Raw genomic sequence first — 22,279 nt, 5'->3', positions numbered from 1 at the left:
TTCCGAAGCTCATAAAGGCATGGGCCCTAGTTTACAAATCGTTCAAATTGAGCGATATGAAGAAATGAACCCTATTGCCAGATCTAGAAAGATCACATAAAAATCACAAAGTTTACCAAGTTTGGTTATATTCCATTGCGTAGTAACCAGGCTGTCAAAGGTCGCCAAAATTCCTACAAATTTCTCTAATTGTGAAAAGGCGTCCCCCAAATCCATATAAAATCTCTAATTTTTCAGTTTTTTGAAAGCCTTCTACATGGTTGCAATCTAACGACAGAACCTCAAACTTGGTAAACTGACTAATTTTAATGTGATCTTCCTTTTAACGGATTCGAATTTCTGATTAAATGAAAATTCAAAAACACATCCGCAGTATCCATTTGAACTCCGGAGCGGGCAGTGCACACTTCTTTAAGGCCATAAAGATCAAGAAATCTGTGAAGCTCTTAGGGGTACATGTCTCTTACGATTACCGCCTTAACTGAGAGCTTAATTTTGACGAGTTGATCAAATCCATTAGAGGAAAGGTGGAGGGATCTCACTATAATTGGTAAAAATTAAAATTGTTAAAACATTCATCATCCCAATTTTTTTTTTTTTCGTGCCAGTCTGATTTGAATAGACCAAAAATTTGTAAATAATGTTAACAAAATAATATTTGAGTTCATTTGGAAAGGTAAAGATAATGAAACGTTTGGCGCTTATTGGTAATATTGAAGATGGTGGACTTAAAGCTCCACATCTATATTCCATAATTAAGGCTCAGAGAATACTCTGCTGTAAAAAAATTAGCGAGTGATTATCGCAGCAGCTGAAAAACTATTGTTCTACATTACCTAAAGCCGGTCGGTGGTAAATTTGTTTTAAGTTGTAACTTTTATGTAAAGCTGCTGCCCATTAAGCTTCCAACTTTTTATGAAGAATGCTTTAAACATTTCACAGAATGTTCTGTGGCAAACCATACAAAATCCGACAAACTCGAGACTGCTGATGTTGCTTGTATTATTTTATGGAGCAATAAATTTGTCTGCATCAATGGCAAGACAGTGTACAACAACAGACTAGTAAACAAAGGTATAATTAGAATAGGGGATTTAATTGCTGAAAACAACGAGCTCATTACGAAGTGTAAGTTAAGAGAGCTAAACGTATCCCTATTGGATGCATTTCAAATTGCTTCAGTGATGGATGCCCTCCAGTAGCATGGCGTCAATCCTTAAAGACCTGCTAGTGTACTGGCACTGTTCCTTTTATCTAACATGACCAGAGTCAGTTGTTTCTAAATGGCACAAAGGTCCTCCTGAGTAAAGCCGAGTCAAAAATCATCTACAAAGAACTTCGAAACAGAGTTATCATCCAACCAACCAGTCTGAGAAAATATGTTGCTCAATTTGAAAACGATAATTTAAACTGGTAAAAGATTTACAGTCTTCCATTTTGTGTAACCTAAAAATCGCGCAAGTTTCAATACAAGCTTTTAAACAGATGTATAGTTACGAATGCCTTTCTATGTAAAATCGGTATTTTTTCACCAGCATGCTCATTTTGTGGAGAAACAGATGAATCCCTTGAACATCTCTTTGTATCTTGCCACTATACTAGGGAGTTCTGGACGGAAGTTATCAAGTGGTTTAGCGATTTTAATATAAATATAAATCAGTTGTCAAATAAAAACACAATGCTTGGTATTTTAGACTGTAAAGATTTTTTATTTGTGAATCATATTTTGTTAATAGTAAAACGGCACATATGTAATTGTAGAATTGTCGAAACCAGACCTAGCTTCAGAGTATTTATTGCAAAAGTTAAAGTAGTTTATCTGCTCGAAACTAAAATCGCTAAATCACTAGATAAATAACCAGATAACTTAGCTATTCATTTAAATAAATGGGACAAGTACATCAGCAAACACCACGATTGATATTTGGTGCTCATAAAAAGTAACAAAATAGTAGTAATGATGGCCATAATAATAACGCGTCGTGGCTCCCTAATTACTGTCCTTTGTAGATGTGTGTGTGTTCTGCACTAGTATTGATTTCATTTGTGAATCTGTAACTAAATAAAATGGAATAAAAACTATTAAAATACAAAAAAAATGGTAAGTAGCTAAAAATTTTGTTTACTGCCTTTAGACATCAAGTCGAGAAAGACAACATGAGCAAGAGGAAGATAAACTGGAAGTAATGCTGCCTGAAGTTGAGGTCCAGTCTTTCGCGGTCATATTGTGATACATGTATACAGAATGTATATTTCTCTTGGTCAGAGGTGAGACATGACTTTAAAGGGGCTATGTCACCCAAGGCGCATGCGCGCGTCGATGAGAAGCACTTTGAAATCGTTGGCCCAACTTTTCCAAATACCGTCGGAGAGTTCAGGAAACTGTTTTCATCTGCTTGATTTGCGTTCATCTTCGGAAAGTTAGCTGAAGAAGTCATTTGCAAACGTTCTTTAGTAATTACAGAAGCTGTTTGCTGCGATATTTTCGAAAGATTTTGCAATAGCGGAAAAGAAAAATCCCTTGACGAGTTGGATGCAAATTAGTCTCAACAGGACTCTACTGGGCATGTGTCCCAGCTGACATAGTCCCTTTAAATAAACCTCAGGCAGATCCATTTATACAATCGCCGCTCATATAAGAAGGGAAGAGTTCTGTAAATTGTACAAGGTACCTAGAGGCGAATCATAGTCGAGTAAGCGGTCTAGCTGGGAACCAGAGTCAAATTGGGCCCCAGTGAGTCAGGGTTGAGGTGTTTCTGTAACGCCACTGTCTTGTCCTCGCGAGGGAGGTGGTGCGGAAGAGAATAAAGGGTCCTGGAAACTTTTGAACGTAATCGTCCAAACGAGATCATCGAATATGAGCTCAGATATAGTCTAGCGTGCCTATTATTATTTATAAATAAGATAAGAAACAGTGTAAAACTGAAAAAGGTATGTTGGTTTTACTTCCCGTAAAATCCGATTGAAAAATTAAACAGTGGTTCTGGTGCAGTAAAAGTGCAGTGAAAAAAATTCACGACAGTTTTAAAAAAGCCAAGTAGCCAAGATTTTACTTTTGTGGATTAACTACGTCAAAGTAGATATCCACGCTACGCCGTTTCCTTTTGTGGATTAATTGTGTGGGGAGGTTAAAGTGTATATGACAATTTTTTTTTTGCCTGATCAAATCTTCATGTAAATAAATCCTCATTTTTTTGCCGCTGCGTTTAAGGCGTATAAAATTGTGAAACTTCACTTCCGGTTGGGTACAATACCGTGTAAGACGGGAGACTAGGGATAGTAGGGCTGTGACGTCAATAAAGGTCCCACGATTTCTCTATTCCTCAATTGCTTTTCGTATGTAGAGGAAGAAAACTGTGTTGTGGACGAAAATATGTATTGGATTGTCGAATACTCAGAATGAAACAACTGTGGACTAGAGAAACTGCTGTATTGACGTCACAACCCTACTATCCTCAGTCTCCTGTCCTACGCGGTATTATACCCAGCCGGAAGTGACTTTTGACGGGGAAGAAAAATTGACAAGGGTTTTTTTTTTTTTTTTTTTTTTCATACGAGAACAACATTCACATTTTATCAAGCAAAAAAAAAAACAGCCATATACACTTTAAATATCACATGATGACCATCGTTGAATTATGAAAATCCAAGAAAAAGTTGAGTAAAAACCAGTAATTAACTGTGTTTGCAAGGACCAGCGCGACAAAATAAAAGTACCAGATCCTGAAGTAAAGGATCTAATCAGCAAAACATTGTAGAACAAATAATTTAAAAAAAAAAAAGAGCAAGGCTGATTTCATGGTCAAGAAAGTATATTTTTCCAATATTTCGAAATGCAGGGCCTTTCTTCTTCAGGGCATGTTTGAGAAAAAATTAGTAAAAATTTGTAAAATCCAACTCTGTAGCAAAGAAACAAGCACCGTAAGAAATTCACACAACACAGTGTATTATTTATTGTTACTTGACTTTTATTGGCGTATTTCCCGTGATATATTGCTACCGGACAAAATTGCCTTTACTCCTTACACCTTTGAAGCTTCAAAAATTAAACGCCTGTTTTGATTGTCAAAATTTACTTCCAGTTGGTTATCATTAGCTAAAATTGAGGTTCTAACCCTTTTTGAATTGAGCGATCATTCAGTTCGCATTCGGAATCTACCAAGCACCTTAAAATTAAAAAAAAAGAAAAAATGAAAATTTGCTCTTTTTAAGCCTGTGGGGGTGGTACTTCTTCCACGTAGATCCGGGACACTGAGTTCCAGCCTGTGTATGCATCTGCCGATCCCACACCAGCACAATTACCGACCCAGAATCCCACGCGCACAGTGCCTTTGTGGACTTTCTCACAGACTCCTTCAATTTGCCTCACACGGTGTAAATCCTTTCTGCCGCTATTCCCATGTATCATATACACTACGCCATCAATGGCTGCTGGAGCTGAGCACTCTGCACCATTGAAGGTGAAATACCATCGCCTGCAGCACGCATGGCAGCCATAGATGCGAAGAGTTCCACTCCAGAAGACACGCAGCCCTGTTTTGGCAGATATCTTCTTGAAAACACATTCCTGCAAAAACGAGAAAAAAAATCAATCAACAACAGGTCTGAAATGAAAACCATCAGCTTTTATATAAAGACATTATTATCATGCAGTCTAAAACGTATAAATACATCCGTGCAATACAACGTCATAGGGCGGCCGGAGTAGCTTATACCTTGAACTAGGTCAGACCGGATGTTGGTATTGTTAGTATTCATAGAAACATAATTTCGTTGCTTTTAGCTTTCGATTTAATGTCAAGTTCAAAACTCAGTTACCTTAATCAATCCAGAGTCCCTTCCATCCCCCAGCTTCTTAAAAACGCACTGTTTCCAGTTACGCACAACAGACCCTAGAGCTCCTTTGGGGCCTGGGGGACCTTGAATTCCACGAGCACCTGTATCACCCTTGTTTCCACGTGAACCTGGTTGGCCAGAGGATCCTTGTTGTCCCTTGGGGCCAGGAGGACCTTGGTTACCACGAGCACCTGATTTGCCTTTTTTTCCAGCAGGACCCGGAGGTCCATGGGGTCCTTGAGCACCTTTAAGGCCTGAAGTACCACGTCTTCCCCTATGGCCTTCATCGCCCTTGTTTCCTCGAGGGCCCATGGGTCCTTCAGGTCCGTGATTGCCCGGTGATCCTGCGGCACCTGCTGGTCCCGTGGATCCAGGGCTTCCTGGGATACCTGGAATACCTGGTGCGCAGAAACATGTGCTGTGACCACAAGACCCATATGATGACGTCTGTTGAGGAGTACCCTGAATGGAGAAATGAAAACTTCTCTTTTAGTCTACTTGCGCTGAGTTGTGGACATTGTTATGTACATATTTTGATTGGTTTGTTAATAGCGTTTTGAATGAGTTTTATTTTTTAACTTTTTAATTGTATTTTAAATAATGTTCACTGCAACAATTTCAAGTAGCTGATTAAAATTGTTAAATGCAATTTGAAGTGACGTGTAACCAGTAACTCTTTTCTTTTGGAATCCTTTTTTGTTTGGTGGGCAGCAGGAAGGGAGCTTACTGTTGTGAGTTTGTACCTAGAGTCTGTTCATCAAACTCACCTTGTTGTCACGTGGTTTGCTGCTGCTGCTGTTGTCATTCGCAGAACACAAGGTGATCAGCAGTAAGAGCAGTACACACAGCATGATGGTCAGCGGTATATTCAGGCAGCGTTTCGACGTCATTCAACCTGTGAACATTAAATTCTCCAACTCAGTTTTGTTCAAGATTGAAAATGATAAGAACTACAAATGATCAAAGTACAAGGACTACAAGGAGCCCAAACGAGGCTTTTCATATTGAGCTTTCCTTGTTACAATAATTAAAGTAATTATCAGACACACAAACCAACCACATAACCGTTGGTAGTAAGTCGTCGATTGGCTTGTGCTTTATCAGTTAATAACTATTATTTATCAGCCGTTGCCATTGAGTTTCATCATGAAGATATAAAGTGACTGAAGCGCTATTCGTCCTTGTTATTGCTAATTTCATTTATTTTATCATACTGAAGGAAAACGTTATGGCGGAGTGCTATTCAGTTTAGCGACCTAAACATTTTTATGAAAAACGACTAATTCAAATACTTGCTAAATTTAAACTTTTTAAAAGATGTTTAAACGAGTCTTGCTAAAAAAAGATCTTTAAATTAATTGCACTAGAATTCAGTTCAATCCTGTCAAGAATAAAATTATAATTTACTAAACAAAAGTAAAGTTGTAATCTATAGTTCTATTACCTACCAATCTTGCATGAGCGGCTTCAAGTGATCCGAAGGAAAACTGATTCACCTCTTACTATTACAGAAGCTTTTATCCTTTTTGTTTGTTGACTTGTAGGTAAAAATCTTGTTTTAGACACGTTTTAAAGCTGGCAACATGTTGGGTGCCAAAATAGCCCAAGCCATTCTATTGGTTAAATAATTTTGTTGACTTAGAAGGTAACACGTTTTAAAGCTCATAACATGTTGGATGCCAAAATAAGCCGAGCACTCCTATTGGTTAAATCATCTCTATTGACTTGGAAGTAAACACTTGTCCTAGACACGTTTTAAAGCACATAACATGTTGAGTTCCAAGATTAGCTGAGCCCTCCTATTGGTTAAATCATTTCTGTATCAATAACCAGTAACCTTGACTCTCTTAGATGTTTTGTTTGGATGACTAACAAGTTGAAGCAAGTTTTAGATGGTTCAGCCAATGATGTGCCCGCTTTTGTTTTATCTGCCTTGTTTTGCATTGTATTTTGAGAATTTTTACACCTTGAAAACTTGTTTGATAACATGTATAAAACTGTCAAACATCCATAATGTTTGATAGGTAATTGAACAAAATGGCTCATGTGGCAATAAGTTTCGGGTTTGTTTTAAATTAAAATGCTGCATACTGAAACCCGTTTCTAGTTAAGTGGGCTGTGAAACGGAATAATACACTTGCGATTTTTTTCTTTTGAATGTAAAGTCGCGTACTAAAGTCTTTACACGGCTCTCAATAAATATACTTTCAATTCACTTCTTTTACTCGGCTTTTAGAAAACAAACGTTGAGTATGTTTGACACGTCAGATCCAGATTATTCAAAATCCTACTTGTGTAGTTCTTATTGTTTTCACGATTCAATCTTATTTAATCTGTGAATGGATCTATATAAGAAGTCTACGTAATTGTTAACACATAGCAAAATCAGCAACTAAATTTACGTTTCCATGTTGCAAGTTTAAAGCTCAAGGATGGATTAAATTTACACGTAAAAGTACTCTTTTTTATCAACATTAGCAGTAAAGTTTCCGATTGAAACTTGCTTTTAGTTTTTGCGGTGTAAACTAAAAATCACAATTTTGTAACTGACTCGTTGCTTTTCGCTGATTTTGTTTAACCGAGTGCTGTTCAATTCTGAATAATACTGGAGTAATTTGTAACATGTTTGTTCAGTTTGTTTAGAAGCCATTTTTAGTCCATCGAGATCCGCGAATAACGTGAATAAGGTCAAACTAAAGACCGTGTCGTGTCTGAAAAAGTGACCTAAATTATCGGATTGCGAATAAAAGTTTGTTTTCTATTGATCAGAGCTGAAATGATAGTTTTGAGCAAATATGGTAACCTCTCTCGATACATTTTCCAAAATCAAATGGAACTCCGCACGTCATAAAAACTAGAACACGCATTTAGTTATTTGTTCTTTAAAAGTCACGAAACAGGCCAAAGGAAAACTATTTTCTTTACTGTTAAAGGCGTAAAAACTAAATTCAGCGTGAAAGCGCTGCTTAAACTGCATTCTAATAAACATCAAAATGGTCTACCTTTGAAGTAATTCAGCACTGATCCGGGTTGTCTGGATAAGAACAAGAAATCTAAATTAGAGGAAAAGAAAAAGCGCAACGAAATCCTTCACAAATAACATTCAACAAAACTGCCGAGAACTTACAGTGTTGGATATGTGAGTCCTTCATTGTCAATATTGAGGTTTTAGTTGACGAAGCTCTATTTTGTTTTGTTCAATTAGGTTCTCGTCAGAACAAGTTCTGCCAAACCTTTGTTTTTAACTTCAACCTCAAAACACTATTCTCCCCCCCCCCCCCCCCCAATAGTTTGTTTAGTCCTAAATCGTCCAATAGGACGGCGTCTTCTGTGATGCTTTTCTACGATGTACTTCCAAATTGGCGTGACTTACTGTTTCATTTTTAAAAAAGAAAAAACCAAACGCCAAAAAGTTTTAAAATGCTTAAATAAAACACCTGTCGATTGAGATTAGAGTAATCGGTGAGATATCCTTGTTTTCCTCCGTCCGGAATCTGAACTTCCATAGGTCATTTGTATTAGGGCTTCTGCACTCTTTCCCCCTGAGGAGATTTTCTCACAGCGTAACCAGATATCCTTCCTAACAACGGCCGATCTTTCCACTATACATACAAAGTTGCAATACTTTCATTGTCAAAAGGCTTCCCTTACCCTCTATCACTTTACCTTACGGTTAGCACATCAGTTATCTATTTACTCAAAAAGTGGAACAGTTTAGCTCCATTTTGCAATAAGTGTGTTCCGTCTCCATGTACTCAGTTTTTCTTGACTAATAAACAGTCCAATTTCCGTGTAATGGGTTATTAAGGTCGTGTTGTGTGCTGGCTTCGGTGTGTTGACATATGTTTGAATTTTTCTATCGGCGTTTTAACTCTGTTTAATAAAACGATTGAACACATTGCTATGAATAATATTCAGCTGTGTCAATCGGTGACGGAAGCGATTTTACGAACACATTGTCAGAATTTTTAAAATAATTTAAGGTTAAGGCGATTGGTGACAAAGAAAATAACTGAAGATTAGTTAATGCCTCATTGCAAACGACTCCCCACTCTGAGAGATCAGTTTAAGAATAAATGTACATTAAGAACCCTGTTCTTAGTTTCGACCTTGTAAAAAAAGTGTGTTCGTATTGCTAATTTTGAAACGCGAACATCGCTAACCTTTTATTTCGTACATTGTTTGAGATAGAATTTCTTTCAAACCAAACATGTAGCAATGGTTTCGAGTTGATAAAAAATTACAAGAAAGCTACTTTTGAAATGCTAGCATCTAACCATTTCACTGTATATCGTACATTAATTTGTCTTTTTGAGATCGAATATTAAAAAAAAAAAGTGTAGCAATGTCAAAATGCTTGGTTTCGAGCAGCTGAAATAATTTAACAAAAGGCTAATTGACTAATGTGACGCTTCAACTAATTTGGAAAAGCTAGTATGGCTAGCAGTTTTCTATCGTACATTGATTCGTCTTACTGAGATCGAATTTCATTTTAAATTGAGCATGTAGCGATGTAAATGTTCGTGCCTTGTGAAATTACCAAGACGGGCCATTTTAACGCCAAAACTCCACTACTGATGTTGATTGAAATTTCTGTATGCAATGGTTGACTCTTAAACTGCCGCCACTGTGTAATTTTTCAAAAGAGGTCTAAGGTACCCACTCTTTTTTGTACTGCTTTAAAGAAATCACACATTAGGTTAAAGAAAGTGAGGCTCGTTTTGTTCTGTCGCAAGGCATTGAAACGTGCATATCAATTATTCTAATGGGGCTGATTGAAGTAATACACAAGTAAACTAAAACTGACCTAAAAGATGGTAAGATCTACTAACACAGATTATACTTCATGTGAGGAAAAAAAAAGGCAACAAATAATTAAGCTTTGGGTTCAAGGGTCTGCAATTAATTTCATCCGACCGACTGTTTAATGCATCTTACTGAATACATGTTTAAAATAATTTACCTTTGAGTACTTTAGCGGCTGCATGGCTCGGCGGAAAATAGCATAAATCTAAAAGGAAATAAATTAAAGAAGTTGTTAGACACGATGTAATAACACGCAAATAATCTAAAATCTGAACCAGGGCACCCTGAAATGATTCGTTTCGTTGGAAAATCATCGCTCCAGATATTTCGATTTGAATTGTGTCGTGAAACATGGCCTAGAATTTTCCAAACATGGGAAAATTGAAGACAAACGCCACGTACGATTTATTTTCTAAATTAAATGTTCAGTAAATATTCAGCCTGAAGCATCTGAGTAACTCAAAATAAAATAATCATGAAGGCTCCCAAATAATATGGAAATACAGAGAAAACATGTCAAGTCTTCTGCTTAAATTATCTCGTTTGGTGACCAATGAAGAAATAATATACAAATTCACGCTGTCATATTCTTCAAGCAATTGTCAAATTGGTGAGTTTATTAAGCTGAAGTAATGCACAGTTTTCTGTTTTGGTTTCTTTGCATATAATGAGGCTCTCGTTAGATCACGTTCTTAAGAGAACAAATACTTAAAAATTCTCCCTGTCAATTGTCATTCTAACAAGAAATGTTATTCGCTAAGACCCTGGCTAGAACGATTTGTATACGGTCGCTAAAATGTCCATTGGAATGACTTATTTTATTTTTGGTTTCCGTAAATTTAGATGTAAATCTGAGCGAATGGCGAAGAAATATGAAAGCTTTAGAAAATTAAAAACAATTGGAGTCAAACCATGTCAGTTGAACCTGTACTGTTTCTTCAAATTATTTCAATAAATTAAGCAAATTAAATTCCACAAGAAATGTTTTACCTGTCAGTAGCAGTCATAACAGAAACCTTCGCTGTATTCTATTAATTTTTTCTCATTTTTTGTTGTTAATGTCGACTCCAAAGTCAATGTAAGTAATCTGTATTATAAGTCTGGTAAATCTTTTGCACGTGGACGCGGAAGAGTTAGTTTGACACGTCATCGAATGTTCACAGAGCGAGTCGTTTGTTTGTTTAATGGTTTTCAAATTTGCCTAAAGTGCACGTGAAATAATTTTTTTGTTTTTGTATTAGTGATTTATTGTGTTTTAAGGTTACTCCAAACCTTCGCGGGTGCCTTCCTGAAAAAAAATTCCTTTCACTGTTTATCGTTTATTGACTCGTCTTTTTGAGATCGAATTTCTTTTTAAATTAAACATAACCGATGTAAAAAAGTTTGGCTTCGAGCTGACAAAATTGTTTGCTTCAAAAGCAGTGAAAGTACTAGCATTGCTATCAGTTTTAGTCTTATTGGGCACAAGTTTCTTTTTAAATTAAACATGAGCGATGTAAAATGTTTGGTTTCGAGCTTATAGAATTGTTCGCTTCACAAGCAGTGAAAGTACTAGCATGGCTATCAGTTTTAGTCTTATTGGGTACGAGTTTCTTTTTAAATTAAACATTGAGCGATGTAAAACTTGGTGCCTTGTGAAATTACCAAGACAGGCCATTTTAACGTAAAAGCTCCACCTAAAACCAAAACTGACCTACAAGATAATGAGATTTATACTAACATCGATTTTATTTTATGCAAGTAAATTAGTCCATAAAGAATTAAGCTTAAACTTAGCCGTCTGCTGTAATTAACTTTAACACCAGAGAAACTTTTAAATACGTCTTAGTGAATACATGTTTAAAATAATTTACCTTTCAGTGTTCTTGGCATTACTTTCTCGACTGCATGGCTCGGCGGAACGAAAGCATAAATCTAAAAAGGAAGAAATTAAAGAAGTTGTTATACAAGGTATACTAACAGGGAAAAAAATCCAAAATCCGAACCAGGGAATCCCGAAATGATTCGTTTCGTTGCAATATAATCCCTTCAGATGTTTCGATTGGAACTGCGGTGAGAAACTTGGCCTGGAATTTTCCAAATGATGGGAAAATTGCGGCCCTCTATTTTAGCCGGATCAAAATGACGCTTCTAGTGCGCCAACGAAAATAAAAGAAAAGAAGCCAACGCCATTGAGGATTGATTATGAAATTAAATATTCAGCCTAAAGCATCCATGCAAATCAAACACTGTTTCCCCAAATATTCCCGAAAGCTCTCAAATCATATGGAAATACAAAGAAAACATGTCAAGTCTTCCGCTTCAATCCTCTTCTTTGGTACCAGTGAGGAAAACAGAATACAAAACTATGTTGCCAAATTCTCCAAGCAATCGTTCGGAGCTCAAGTAAAGCATCTGTAACTTTTCTGTTTTGTTTTCTTTGCATATAATGAGGCTCTCGTAAGATCAAGTTTTTGAGAGAACAAATATAATATCAGGGTCATTCTAACGAGAAATATAATTGGCTAGAACGATTTGTTTAAAGTCGCCAAAATGTCCAATGGGATGTCTGCTTCTGTTTTAGTTTTGTCTAAATTTAGATGCAATTCTGAGAACACCATAGCGAATAGCTAAAGAAATGTCAAAACTTCAGCAAATCAAAAACAATTGTGGTCAAACCATGTCAGTTGAACCTGTACTGTGTTCATCAAATTATTTCAATACAATAAGCAAATTAAATTCCACTTGAAATGTTTTACCTGTCGGTAGCAGTCACAATAGAAGCAGTGTAGCCTTTGTTCTATTGTGAGAGGTGAAAGCTTCCCTGTATTCTATTAATTTTTTCTGATTTTTTAGTCAATCTCGACTCCCAAGTCACCAACAATGTAAGTAATCTTGTATTATCAGTATGGTAAATTTTTTGCTCGTGGATGCGGAGGAGTTAGTTTTAGGACACGTCAACGAATGTTCACAGAGCGAGTAGTTTGTTTGCTTTACTGAAAGATTTTAATTTGCCTTGAAGTGCATATGAAATTATTTTTGTTTTTGTAGTTCTTAGTGATTTATTGTGTTTTAAATCATAACTGATCGACTGAAGTTACCTGCTGCCTTTATAAAACCAACTTTTTCGCGGTTGAAGATCCGATCTAGCGGCTTGAAAATGACTCCTTCGACGAAACTATGGCGTCGAAGGAAGAATGTAATTAAAAAGAAAAGGGGAACGTATTGCGCTTATAGGGCCCCGAACAATGTGTCACAGCACCATTTCCCTCAGGATGAAGTTTTACGAAAGAAATGGACGCGGTTCGTCCGTGGACATCGAAAATATTCCACTCCTTCAAGTTCGTTCGTTTGATGGCACACGATATTCAAGAGCAAGTTTGCATTCCGTGCAGCCCAGATACGTTTTATGTGAAACTTTTAGTGTTCGAACGCACCTTAAGGATATTATGTACCGTTGCAGGTTTTCCATCACCAATGTTGTTTTCCTTTTACCGCCTTTAGAGCTTACCAAGTCTTACAATCATTTCCGCAACTATGATTGAAAACATACTTTACTAGCAAATAAATTTTAGTTTAATTATCATTTAAACGTTTGTTTCCTGAAGTTTTTAAAGAGTGTATGGCTTGTTGATAGCAAAAACACATTTTAAAAGCAATACTGTGTGTTTCAACAGATTGTCAAGGTTCGCAGGACATCAGTCTAATCATGGATGTTTACAGACTATCTTTAAAGGTAAATTATTATGTAAGAATTAAGTTTTACTGAAAATTAAAGGATTGCGTTGGTCTTTTTTGTAGCCGGCACAATCTCTAGGTCAAGGCCGGGAAGCTGTATACGTGTGGTCGTAGTCAGATGTTAAAAGCGGGAAAACGAATGCGCGAAATCTGCGCGATGGCGGGGCACAAAAATTTCCAAAAATGGCGCCAATTAAATTGTTGTTATTTTAAAAGAGTTACTATGCTACCGCAGGTATCTCGGTAAGAAGCGATAATTTTCCCACACAAGAAGATAGCTGCCGATGTATCCCTGCTGTAGTTTAATTTTTTCATGGCTTCTTAAACTATGAAGCAATACTGTGTGTGTTCAACAGATTGTCAAGGTTCGCAGGACATCAGTCTAATCATGGATGTTTACAGATTAGCTCTTAAGGTAAATTATTATTACTTCAGTATTAAGTTTTACTGAAAATTAAAGGATGACGTTGACATTTTTTGAAGCCGGCACAATTTCTAGGTCAAGGTAAGCGACATACGTGCGGTCGTGGTCAGATGTTAAAAGCGGAAAAACGCACGCGCGAACTCTGCACGAGCGCGGGGCACCAAAATTTCCAAAAATGTCGGCAGATATTTTTTTGTTATTTTAAAAAAATTACTATGCTACCACAGGTATCTCGGTAAGAAGCGATAATTTTCCCACACAAGAAGATAGCTGCCGATGTATCCCTGCTGTATACATTTTTCTTACGGCTTCTTAAACATTAAAGACGTTAAAGCCATCAATGTTCCCGCAGCGTGTAAACAAATCACCTTTACAGGTCTATTATTGTCATGAACCTTTTTACAAAATGCGACTATATAAGCAAACCCCGTAATATTTAATGTCGAGAGCTCGACCTTAAGGTCGAGGGTAGCCACATAGTTAATCTTTTAATTACTGAGTTTGCCAAAGTATATAATTTTTTGCCAGAGTGGATTTCACATTTTTTTTCACAGGATTTTAGTATCGCTCTCGTGCGATCTATTTAAAAATCACGCTCGCCGCTTATTCACGGATCACTTGAGCTCGCGAACGGATATGTACAGAAAAATTCCGCAGAACTTTTCTCCGCTCTGAAAGTCAAATAGCCAAAGAAATCCATCACATCAGTCACAAGGTAGCACTCACACAGAAATCTTTAATAAGTTAAGTGTAAAATAATTCCTGAAGCCATCCCATTTTGGAGCTATCATGACTCCGAAAAGTATGCAGTTTATAATTTGTTTGTTCCATAAATATGTAAATGTGATTTTTTTTTTTTTATTCAGTATTGTGTGGTGTAATGAAATTTATTTGCAGTAATTGTAAAGCGCGATTGGACATCGCTGGAAATCGCGCTATATAAATAAAGTATTATTATTATTATTATTATTATTATTATTATTATTATTATTATTATTATTATTATTATTATTATGAGATTTTTTTTCCCCTTTTCTTCAAAAAGAAAAGTGCTTAAAAATAGTCTTTATTATTATTATTATTATTATTATTATTATTATTATTATTATTATTATTATTATTATTATTATTATTATTATTATTACCAGAAACTTGAACTCTCTAAGGTTTTCTGGATGCAGGACTGAACGTTTCCACTGTAGTTTTTTCCATAGTGCGGCAAAATTGTAATCGTTAGATCAACAGCTTTTTCCTATCGACAGGTTTAGTGCGAGAAAATTATGATTGTTATGACATTGGTTTTCTTATTGATGGGCTTTATAATGTTTCACATTTTGTAAGTAAGGATATATTTTTAACAATTGTATACTAGTCCCAGCGTCTTGTTTGTAAATTTTTGATAATATGTTTAAATAAACCTATTTTTAAATTTTCTAAAGGTGTCCTCTCCTTATTTCTACAGCTTGAGATTGGTTCTTTGGAGGCGCTGTGTGTACAGTATATTGAGTCTTCAATCTGTCAGGAAAACGTTCTTGTGGCCCTGGACAGTGCCGCCCGGCTACAGCTGGATCCACTCAAGGTGTGATAACTATTTACGAGGCAATTTTTTATTATTCTTTTTTTTTATTATTATTTTTTACTTTTTTATTTATTTATTTTTTTAAAATAAATTTTAAAAAAATTACTAGGCAATTTATTTAAGGGGGTAGCTCCTGAGCTCTTGGAATCCAACAGTCAGCAGGCGCGGATCCAGGATTTTGAGTTGGGGGGTGAATTTTTGTAATAATTTAATAAAACCAAAGCCTGGTTGAGGTGTTTGAGGTCTGAGCATCAGCATGATTGATTTCCGATGAATAAATAACATTTTCGAATTTTAGGCGAACGCAAATGCCAATTATATTATTTTAGATTTGTAAATTCATCTGCGGATTTCTAAACCGGGACGACTAATGTCTTGTCGAAATAGTAAATAGCTTTTGGTGCCTTGTTACATTATATTCGAATTGTTGCTAGTCTTTATCAAGAACAGTGAGAGTTTACCGTGTGTACATTGATTCCTAAAAAATATGCAATCATGAATACCTTACCCACTAATATTCTCTACGATGTTTACTGCCCAAAAAGTGATGGGTCCGTCATCCTTCTTGGATGGAGTTCCATAAATGCTCGGCAAATGCTGTCTGTCTCCACTCTCCAGAGCAACCATAGTGTTACCATGCATGGCGATGACAGACAAATCAGAGAGTCTGTCCGTGGTCATTGTCGATCTCAGCCAGGTGTGGAGTCTGCGGAGACAGGAGAATGACCTTGCGGCCTCGGTGCTTCCAATAGGTAAGACAGCCAGAATCTTTAGCAGCTCACGTTTATTGGGGAAGAAAGTACCATCTGCGTGGCTAGCTATAATGTGTGCAACGGATTCATCTGGCATAGCCTCTTGCCTCTTCCAATGATTCGACCAGCGAAACAGCTCACTTTCAAACGCCGCAGGAAGCGGAAGAATATGCTCCCATTTCTCTTTCCATCCCATCCCACTCACATAGTTAATGATAAACTTCCAGGCACGTTGTAAAAGTATTACACAACACAACTCGTGGCCCTCGGCGCGCGGCATAAGCCGTACACTGCGTGAAAGCAAAAATATTCTAGTGTATTCCAGACTCGAATACGTGATTGTGACGCAATAGAATCCTAGAGTATTCAAGACGCACACAATACGTGACGTACACCTGGAATATTCGTATCGAATATGGTGGAATACGCTCCGTTCATAATCGTTCGTGGATTTTCGTTTAAATATACCTCACATTTGTCGTACTCCTAGAGTATGATGGCAAACCCTTAAATAAAAGAATTTTATGACAGAAGGTCGGGTGTATAGCATTCTCTTGGAAGCAAAATTTGGACTGAATTCAAAGTATGTGCGATATGCGTGCGATTGTATACGTTTCACGCCAAAGCAAAAGATTTCTAGAGTATTCATGGCGTGCACAGCCGTGACGTACACCTGGAAAATTCTTATCGAATATAGGCATATTGCAGTCCTAAGCACGACCGTGTATTCGTTTGTCGACCATAGGAGTTATTGCACTTTTTTGGTTATGTTGTCGGCCCAGCGTTTGAGCATGCTTTGTCAAGAGTTACATACTTTACTGTCAATTCCAATTCCCGTCGTTCGGTTTTGGTTTTGACCGACGTTTACAGGGTAATCATTACTCAAGCCAAATCAACCGATCGAAAGCTGTAGAAAGGCATTTTTAAGTACCTTATGGTGTTGAAGTCTGTTAAAAGTGATGTTTTCGTTAGGTAGAAGAATTTGATGTATTCGGATTCCGTTGCTGAGATTTTAATTACCCGAAAATTCAAGGCATTAAAATCTTCATTTGATAAAATGATAGCTGGAATGAACTTTTAGGGAACGTTTTTCTTTCCGAAAATGCTAGATGTTGTTTTTGTTGCATTTGACTGACAAAAACAGCAAATACGACCTTTCCGAAAACGTCAGGGGCTATGATCATGATTTCCCCATTGCGAACCTTTTTGGCGGTTGTACCTAAAAGTGGGACGGATACTCGGGCCGGGGGTGCATGCAGGGACGCGAGATCTGGGGCTCGGGGGCGTGACATTGGGTGCCCCTGACCACAAGGCAATTTCTCTTTAATTTACGTTACCCGTCTCATCTGAAATGGTTAATTCAGTGCTGTAAAGACGCCGTTAGGCTGTAACATACTTTTTACCCCTTGGAGTAACGCTGACAAAAAAAATGAATTTACGCCACTTTTTAACGCTAGCGTAAATATAAGCTTATATGAACACTTCTCGTATCGCTGTGGCTATATGACCGGCAGCCGGTTAAGATTTTAATAGACAAATTGACCGTAAGTCAGAAGTACAGCTGAATCCAATCTGAATTAAAAGTCATCTTAAACACGATTTTGCTGATTTTCTCTTTAAAGTAGTCTCGTTTGGATGACCTACTTGGCTCATATTACATTAGTTGAGTTAGATCAACTAAACCATTACTCTTTTGCAAGTCCCACTTGGCTCAAAATAATTCATTCCATGTAATCAATGCATTAATTTAGAAACTGACTGTTGGGAGGGCTACATGTACATGAAGGTTAGGACCAAATGAACTTACAAGGATTGTTTCAATTTTTTAAATTTTACCTGTCTCTCTTTGAGAAATTTATCAGTCCTCATAACTTCACTAAATATTCTGACCTCACATGTACTTATTGTTATAACAAAGAGATGGTGTACTAAAAGTTAAATACAAGCAGTGAAATGAATAACAATTATACAATGTAAGTGCCACTTTATTTGTTAATGTATATCAATGTACAGTGTACTCTCCTTTAAACTGTCTGTGACATCATGGACAATAAAATAAACCCTACAACTGAACACAAAATATGATGAAAAAAAAAACCCAAAAAAAACTACTAACAACTATTAGTACATTTAAAAAACATGCCTAAAAAGGAAAGTCTTAACCTTAGCTTTTTGCGATATTCTCCCAATAATTATAGTTTCAGTTCCTTTCAGTATTTGCTCCACTCAATTTTTGACTGTAATCCATTAAGTTCCTAAAATTCTCAAGAAGATTAAGCCTGTGTTTAATTCATTACATAAATCTTCCAATCAATGGAATGGTAATAACAACCTTTTCTCTTCCATAATTAAATTTAACTTTGTACTGAACAGTCAAACATTGACTGTGAATTCTTTGAGCTGGAATGAAAGACATTTCAGAATGACTTTCAAAATCTGTACACCATACTTCAAGGGGGTCCGGAAACCAGTTCCTTTCGGGATGGGTCTTGAACCAATCAACCTCAGCGAGCACAAAAGTAAGTTTCTGCCTTTTGCCTAGGCCTTGCTTTACAACCACATCATGGGTAAGGAATCTGCAAACTCTTCCTGGTCTACACTCCTGATTAAACCATTTAGCTAAAATACCATAGTTCCTTGAACATCTGTATATTGCACCACTGATTTGAACTCTTGAAAAGCTGTCACAGAGTCTTTGAGTAGAAACTACCTCACGGTTGGGAAGCAAAGTTTTATACATTTCTGTAAGTTTGGAATGGTCATCATCATTTAAAGCAATCCTCTTGACTGGTGGCAAAGGAACAATTGTTTCACTCTGTTCTTCATTCAGCATTTCTCCAAGAGTGCCATTTTGAGTACCAGTGGCAGAAAGTAAAGACTGGAATTGTTTATGTTCATCAGGGAAGTCCATCATGCGTAGCTCAATATCCCGAAGAAATCTGCGCATCAGTTGAATACCTACAAGAAATATAAAAATATTTATTTAAAACTGTATCATTGTATAATGCAATTCCAGGGAATTGATTGGCTTAGCGGCCATGGTATATGAGGCATTAAACCATGCAGAATGGCAACCATTAAATTGTCTTCTGGTCGTTGGCAAAGCCGCACACTTGTTGCACAAACTATATAAGCATATATTTTTTAGGTACGAGGTGGCCTCAACTATAAGCCTGGTGGTTTCTAGAGGTCACCTCGCCATACATTAACCACTCAATTAATTGTAAATATATTAGAAAGAAAGGCAAATAAACTTCAAACTTCAAACTTTTTTCAAAGCGAAATCATCAAGATCTAGAAATAATTCTTGATTGTCTTTTGAGATGATTATAGCCAACTCGGTGCTCGCCTCGTTGGCTATCTATCATCTCATATTCAACTTGCCCTCATGGAATAATAATATTGTTTAATATATATTTCTGTGAACAATTAAGAAATTAGGGTAAAATTTCAATTATTCAGAATTAAAATTAAATGTTGCCGGTGTAATTAACTGTAACTGCAATGGTTGATGAAAAAAGCTTTTGAGAACTCTGTTTAAGGTTACCCGGTACCTTCAGAGGTGTCTTCAGAGGTGTCTCGCGTCCAAGCGATGTAGCGCATCCGGTTTAAAGTGTAGATACCTGAACCCTTATATCAAATTAAACCTTATAGAGCTGGCTATCCAACTAAACCAAGAATTTTGAAATAAAATGAATTGCCGAATTTTTAGCTCTGTTTTATCGAATAATTTTTTTTCACTTGGAGGAGCCACTTTAAAGAGCTAAAACTCAAAAGGAATTTGTTTGTTTGCCTTCAAATTTGGACAGTAGCTAGTTTAACATATAAACAACAAAAATGTGTCTGCGAATTTTTTCTTTCAAAATATTTGTTCTCCGAGAGCGATTTTTGTACGATTACTCCACATTTTTTTCATCCTATTGCTCTATAACTTTTCACTGCGATTGAATATGGCAAAACGCAGACATGTTTTTTTAGCGCTTTGGGTCCGGAAACTGAGGAGCAAATTAAACTAGCAAAAAACAAAATTCACTTTGACTTGTAGCTTTAAAAAGGTGATTCCGACGCTTGCAATTAGAGGTCGTGAAAAATTCGACAATTTATTTTATTTCAAAATTCTTGGTATGGTTTGATAGTCAGCTCTATAAGCTTTAATTTGATATAGGGGTTTAGGTATCTACAGTTTAAACTGGACGCGATACATCGCTTAAACGCGAGACACCTCTGAAGGTATCGGGTAACCTTAAAAAAAAAAGCGCGTACAGGTACATGTAAGCAGGTGGGCTTACTTTATTTTCATACGGGGCAGAGTTGTTCAAAGCCCGGTTTAGCTAACCCAGGATTACCCTGAATTCTGATTTCAGTTCTGTAACTTTTACGTAAGGATTTATTTTTGTACAGTTTTCCCTTCAGTTTTGACTTTGGATAATACCAAACTGTTCAAAAATGTGATAACTTACCAATGTTGTGATTGTTCTTGTGGTACGACCCCAAGATGCCATTGTATCTCTCAAAAGAGAAACACCAGAATGAGTAGACTGGTCCATAATCTCTGATACATTCTACAAGGTGACAACTTAAGTGCATGTTTGGAGTGCACTTTGTAGTACCATATAGATTCTCGAACAGTTTACAAAACTTTAGAATTCTTGATTCTGCCTCTAAACACTGCTCCATTGTAATTGACTGACAGCAAATTAAGCGGCACGCAGTGACAAAATGCATCCATGCATCATAGTGTTCTTTAGGTAAAATTCCTTTCAATGCAAATGCTGAATAGTAACAAACCCAGTTCTTCCACTGGTCTGCTGTAAAGCCACTAAATCCTGTGGCAATTTTTGAAGGGATTCTTCCAATTTCTGAGGGTGGTACAACAGCATTGACTCTCCTCTGCAGCAATTCAAAGTCTTTCTCGCCTATCAAATCATTCTCTTTCCAGACTTTTAATGTTGATTTAGCCAATCCAAGGAAAAGCTTGTGCATTGGATCAATGATAACAAAGCGAACAGCATCGTAGTATGGCAATTGAAGCAGTACTGAGTACTTTGCCCCAGTGTTGCGAACTATGGAATTAATCTCTGATTGACACTTTGCAAATCGTACAGATTCTGCATGTACTCTGTGTAGTTCATTTGTCCTTCTTTCCCATGTTTCTGTGTCAAAACCTGAGAAATCAGGTTTGGCTCCAAAAGAGCTCCTTGGAAAGGTTTTGAAGCACTTGTTGCAACCTGAAAAACAGTATTTAATATAACCAATTAGATGATTAAATAAAAGCCCTCTAAGAGGACATGTGGTTACTAATAGTGATCAACAACAACAATGGTGCAAAAAAAGAGCTGCAGAGTTTAAGTCTTATTGTAAGTATCCTTTAAAATTTGAGTGCTTGCCATATACATGTATACAAGTTCTCTTCCGATTGCAAATGTGGAAACACTGGAATTTGTTGCACCATATGCCCGGGCCTTAACAATATGGCCTTCATGGACCATAATAAAAAAATCTCAACAAGTGTTTACAGCAGTCTTGAATACCATAATTATCTTATCCAAAAGGGCACACAAAAAATACTCTAGAAAAGAAGTTTGATTTGATGGAAAGTAATAATTTTTAAAAAAGAAATTAAATTAGTAGAATTTAGCAAGAATAAGTTACAAAATGTGCCACAAATGTGTCAGGTCAATTAAGGTTTGAGAAATTACAGTTGTAGGGTCGGTAAATTTTCAGTTTTGATGGTTTTGTATTTGGTTTTTGGTTTTAATCAAAATTCACTTTGGTTTTTTGATTTTTGGATGCTCTATTTTTGGAGCGGTTTATTGGTTCCTAGTAGATCCCCATCCCCCCTCCCACACTCTAAGTTGTACAATTTCTATTGGTTAAAAACTTTCCAGTGTTAATCAAAGTCAAGTTTGCACATTATCATGACACAATCCCTTCAATGCAGTATATTACCATTACCAATTACTTGAAATACCTTTCGGATTAACTGCGAATGACCAATATCATGACACAATGACACATACACCTGTACCAATTTGCTGCTGAATGGCCTGCAAAACCTCCACATTTTCTGGTAGCTGGCACATCACAACACAGTGCCAAAAGGGCAACACGAAGCTTTAACATCCCTCCTGGAAGGCACGAATCCTCAAAGATTACTCCATCCCA

General features: G+C 36.7%; 2 protein-coding genes and 1 pseudogene across 4 annotated transcripts in view; 1 reads left to right on the top strand and 2 right to left on the bottom strand.

Moving 5' to 3' along the window:
- Positions 1–3,947: 3,947 nt before the first annotated feature.
- LOC146481414 (uncharacterized) lies at positions 3,948–16,251 on the bottom strand. 2 transcript variants are annotated; one of them, XM_085108526.1, is made up of 7 exons: positions 15,871–16,251; positions 11,496–11,556; positions 9,800–9,847; positions 7,839–7,870; positions 5,604–5,731; positions 4,819–5,298; positions 3,948–4,567 (listed from the first exon to the last, which is right to left on the bottom strand). In XM_085108526.1, exons 5-7 carry the CDS (start codon positions 5,724–5,726, stop codon positions 4,208–4,210), a joined length of 963 nt encoding a protein of 320 aa, XP_084964652.1. In that variant the 5' UTR covers positions 5,727–5,731; positions 7,839–7,870; positions 9,800–9,847; positions 11,496–11,556; positions 15,871–16,251; the 3' UTR covers positions 3,948–4,207. The 2 variants fall into 2 exon arrangements, with proteins under 2 accessions (XP_084964652.1, XP_084964653.1); XM_085108527.1 differs by lacking the exons at positions 7,839–7,870; positions 9,800–9,847; positions 11,496–11,556; positions 15,871–16,251 and adding an exon at positions 6,285–6,415.
- The window catches only part of LOC146481412 (leucine-zipper-like transcriptional regulator 1), a 24,008-nt gene continuing 14,107 nt past the window's right edge, over positions 12,379–22,279 (top strand). The window contains exons 1-3 of the mRNA XM_085108425.1: positions 12,379–12,506; positions 13,716–13,774; positions 15,246–15,362. Coding sequence (XP_084964551.1) covers positions 13,748–13,774; positions 15,246–15,362 — 144 coding nt within the window. The 5' untranslated portion in view covers positions 12,379–12,506; positions 13,716–13,747. The remainder of the gene's footprint in view (positions 12,507–13,715; positions 13,775–15,245; positions 15,363–22,279) is intronic.
- The window catches only part of LOC146481413 (uncharacterized), an 11,132-nt pseudogene continuing 6,942 nt past the window's right edge, over positions 18,090–22,279 (bottom strand). The window contains exons 3-5 of the transcript XR_014864478.1: positions 22,146–22,279; positions 20,575–21,344; positions 18,090–19,072 (exon numbers count right to left, since the gene is read on the bottom strand). The exon at positions 22,146–22,279 is cut by the window's right edge and continues 930 nt beyond it. The product of XR_014864478.1 is annotated as an uncharacterized LOC146481413 (transcript). The remainder of the gene's footprint in view (positions 19,073–20,574; positions 21,345–22,145) is intronic.

The sequence above is a fragment of the Pavona decussata genome, unplaced genomic scaffold, assembly GCF_977016875.1.
Source record: "Pavona decussata unplaced genomic scaffold, jaPavDecu1.1 SCAFFOLD_50, whole genome shotgun sequence".
Lineage (NCBI taxonomy): Eukaryota > Metazoa > Cnidaria > Anthozoa > Scleractinia > Agariciidae > Pavona > Pavona decussata.
The sequence above is the reverse complement of the archived record's forward strand: the minus strand, read 5'-3'. Positions and strand labels throughout refer to the sequence as shown.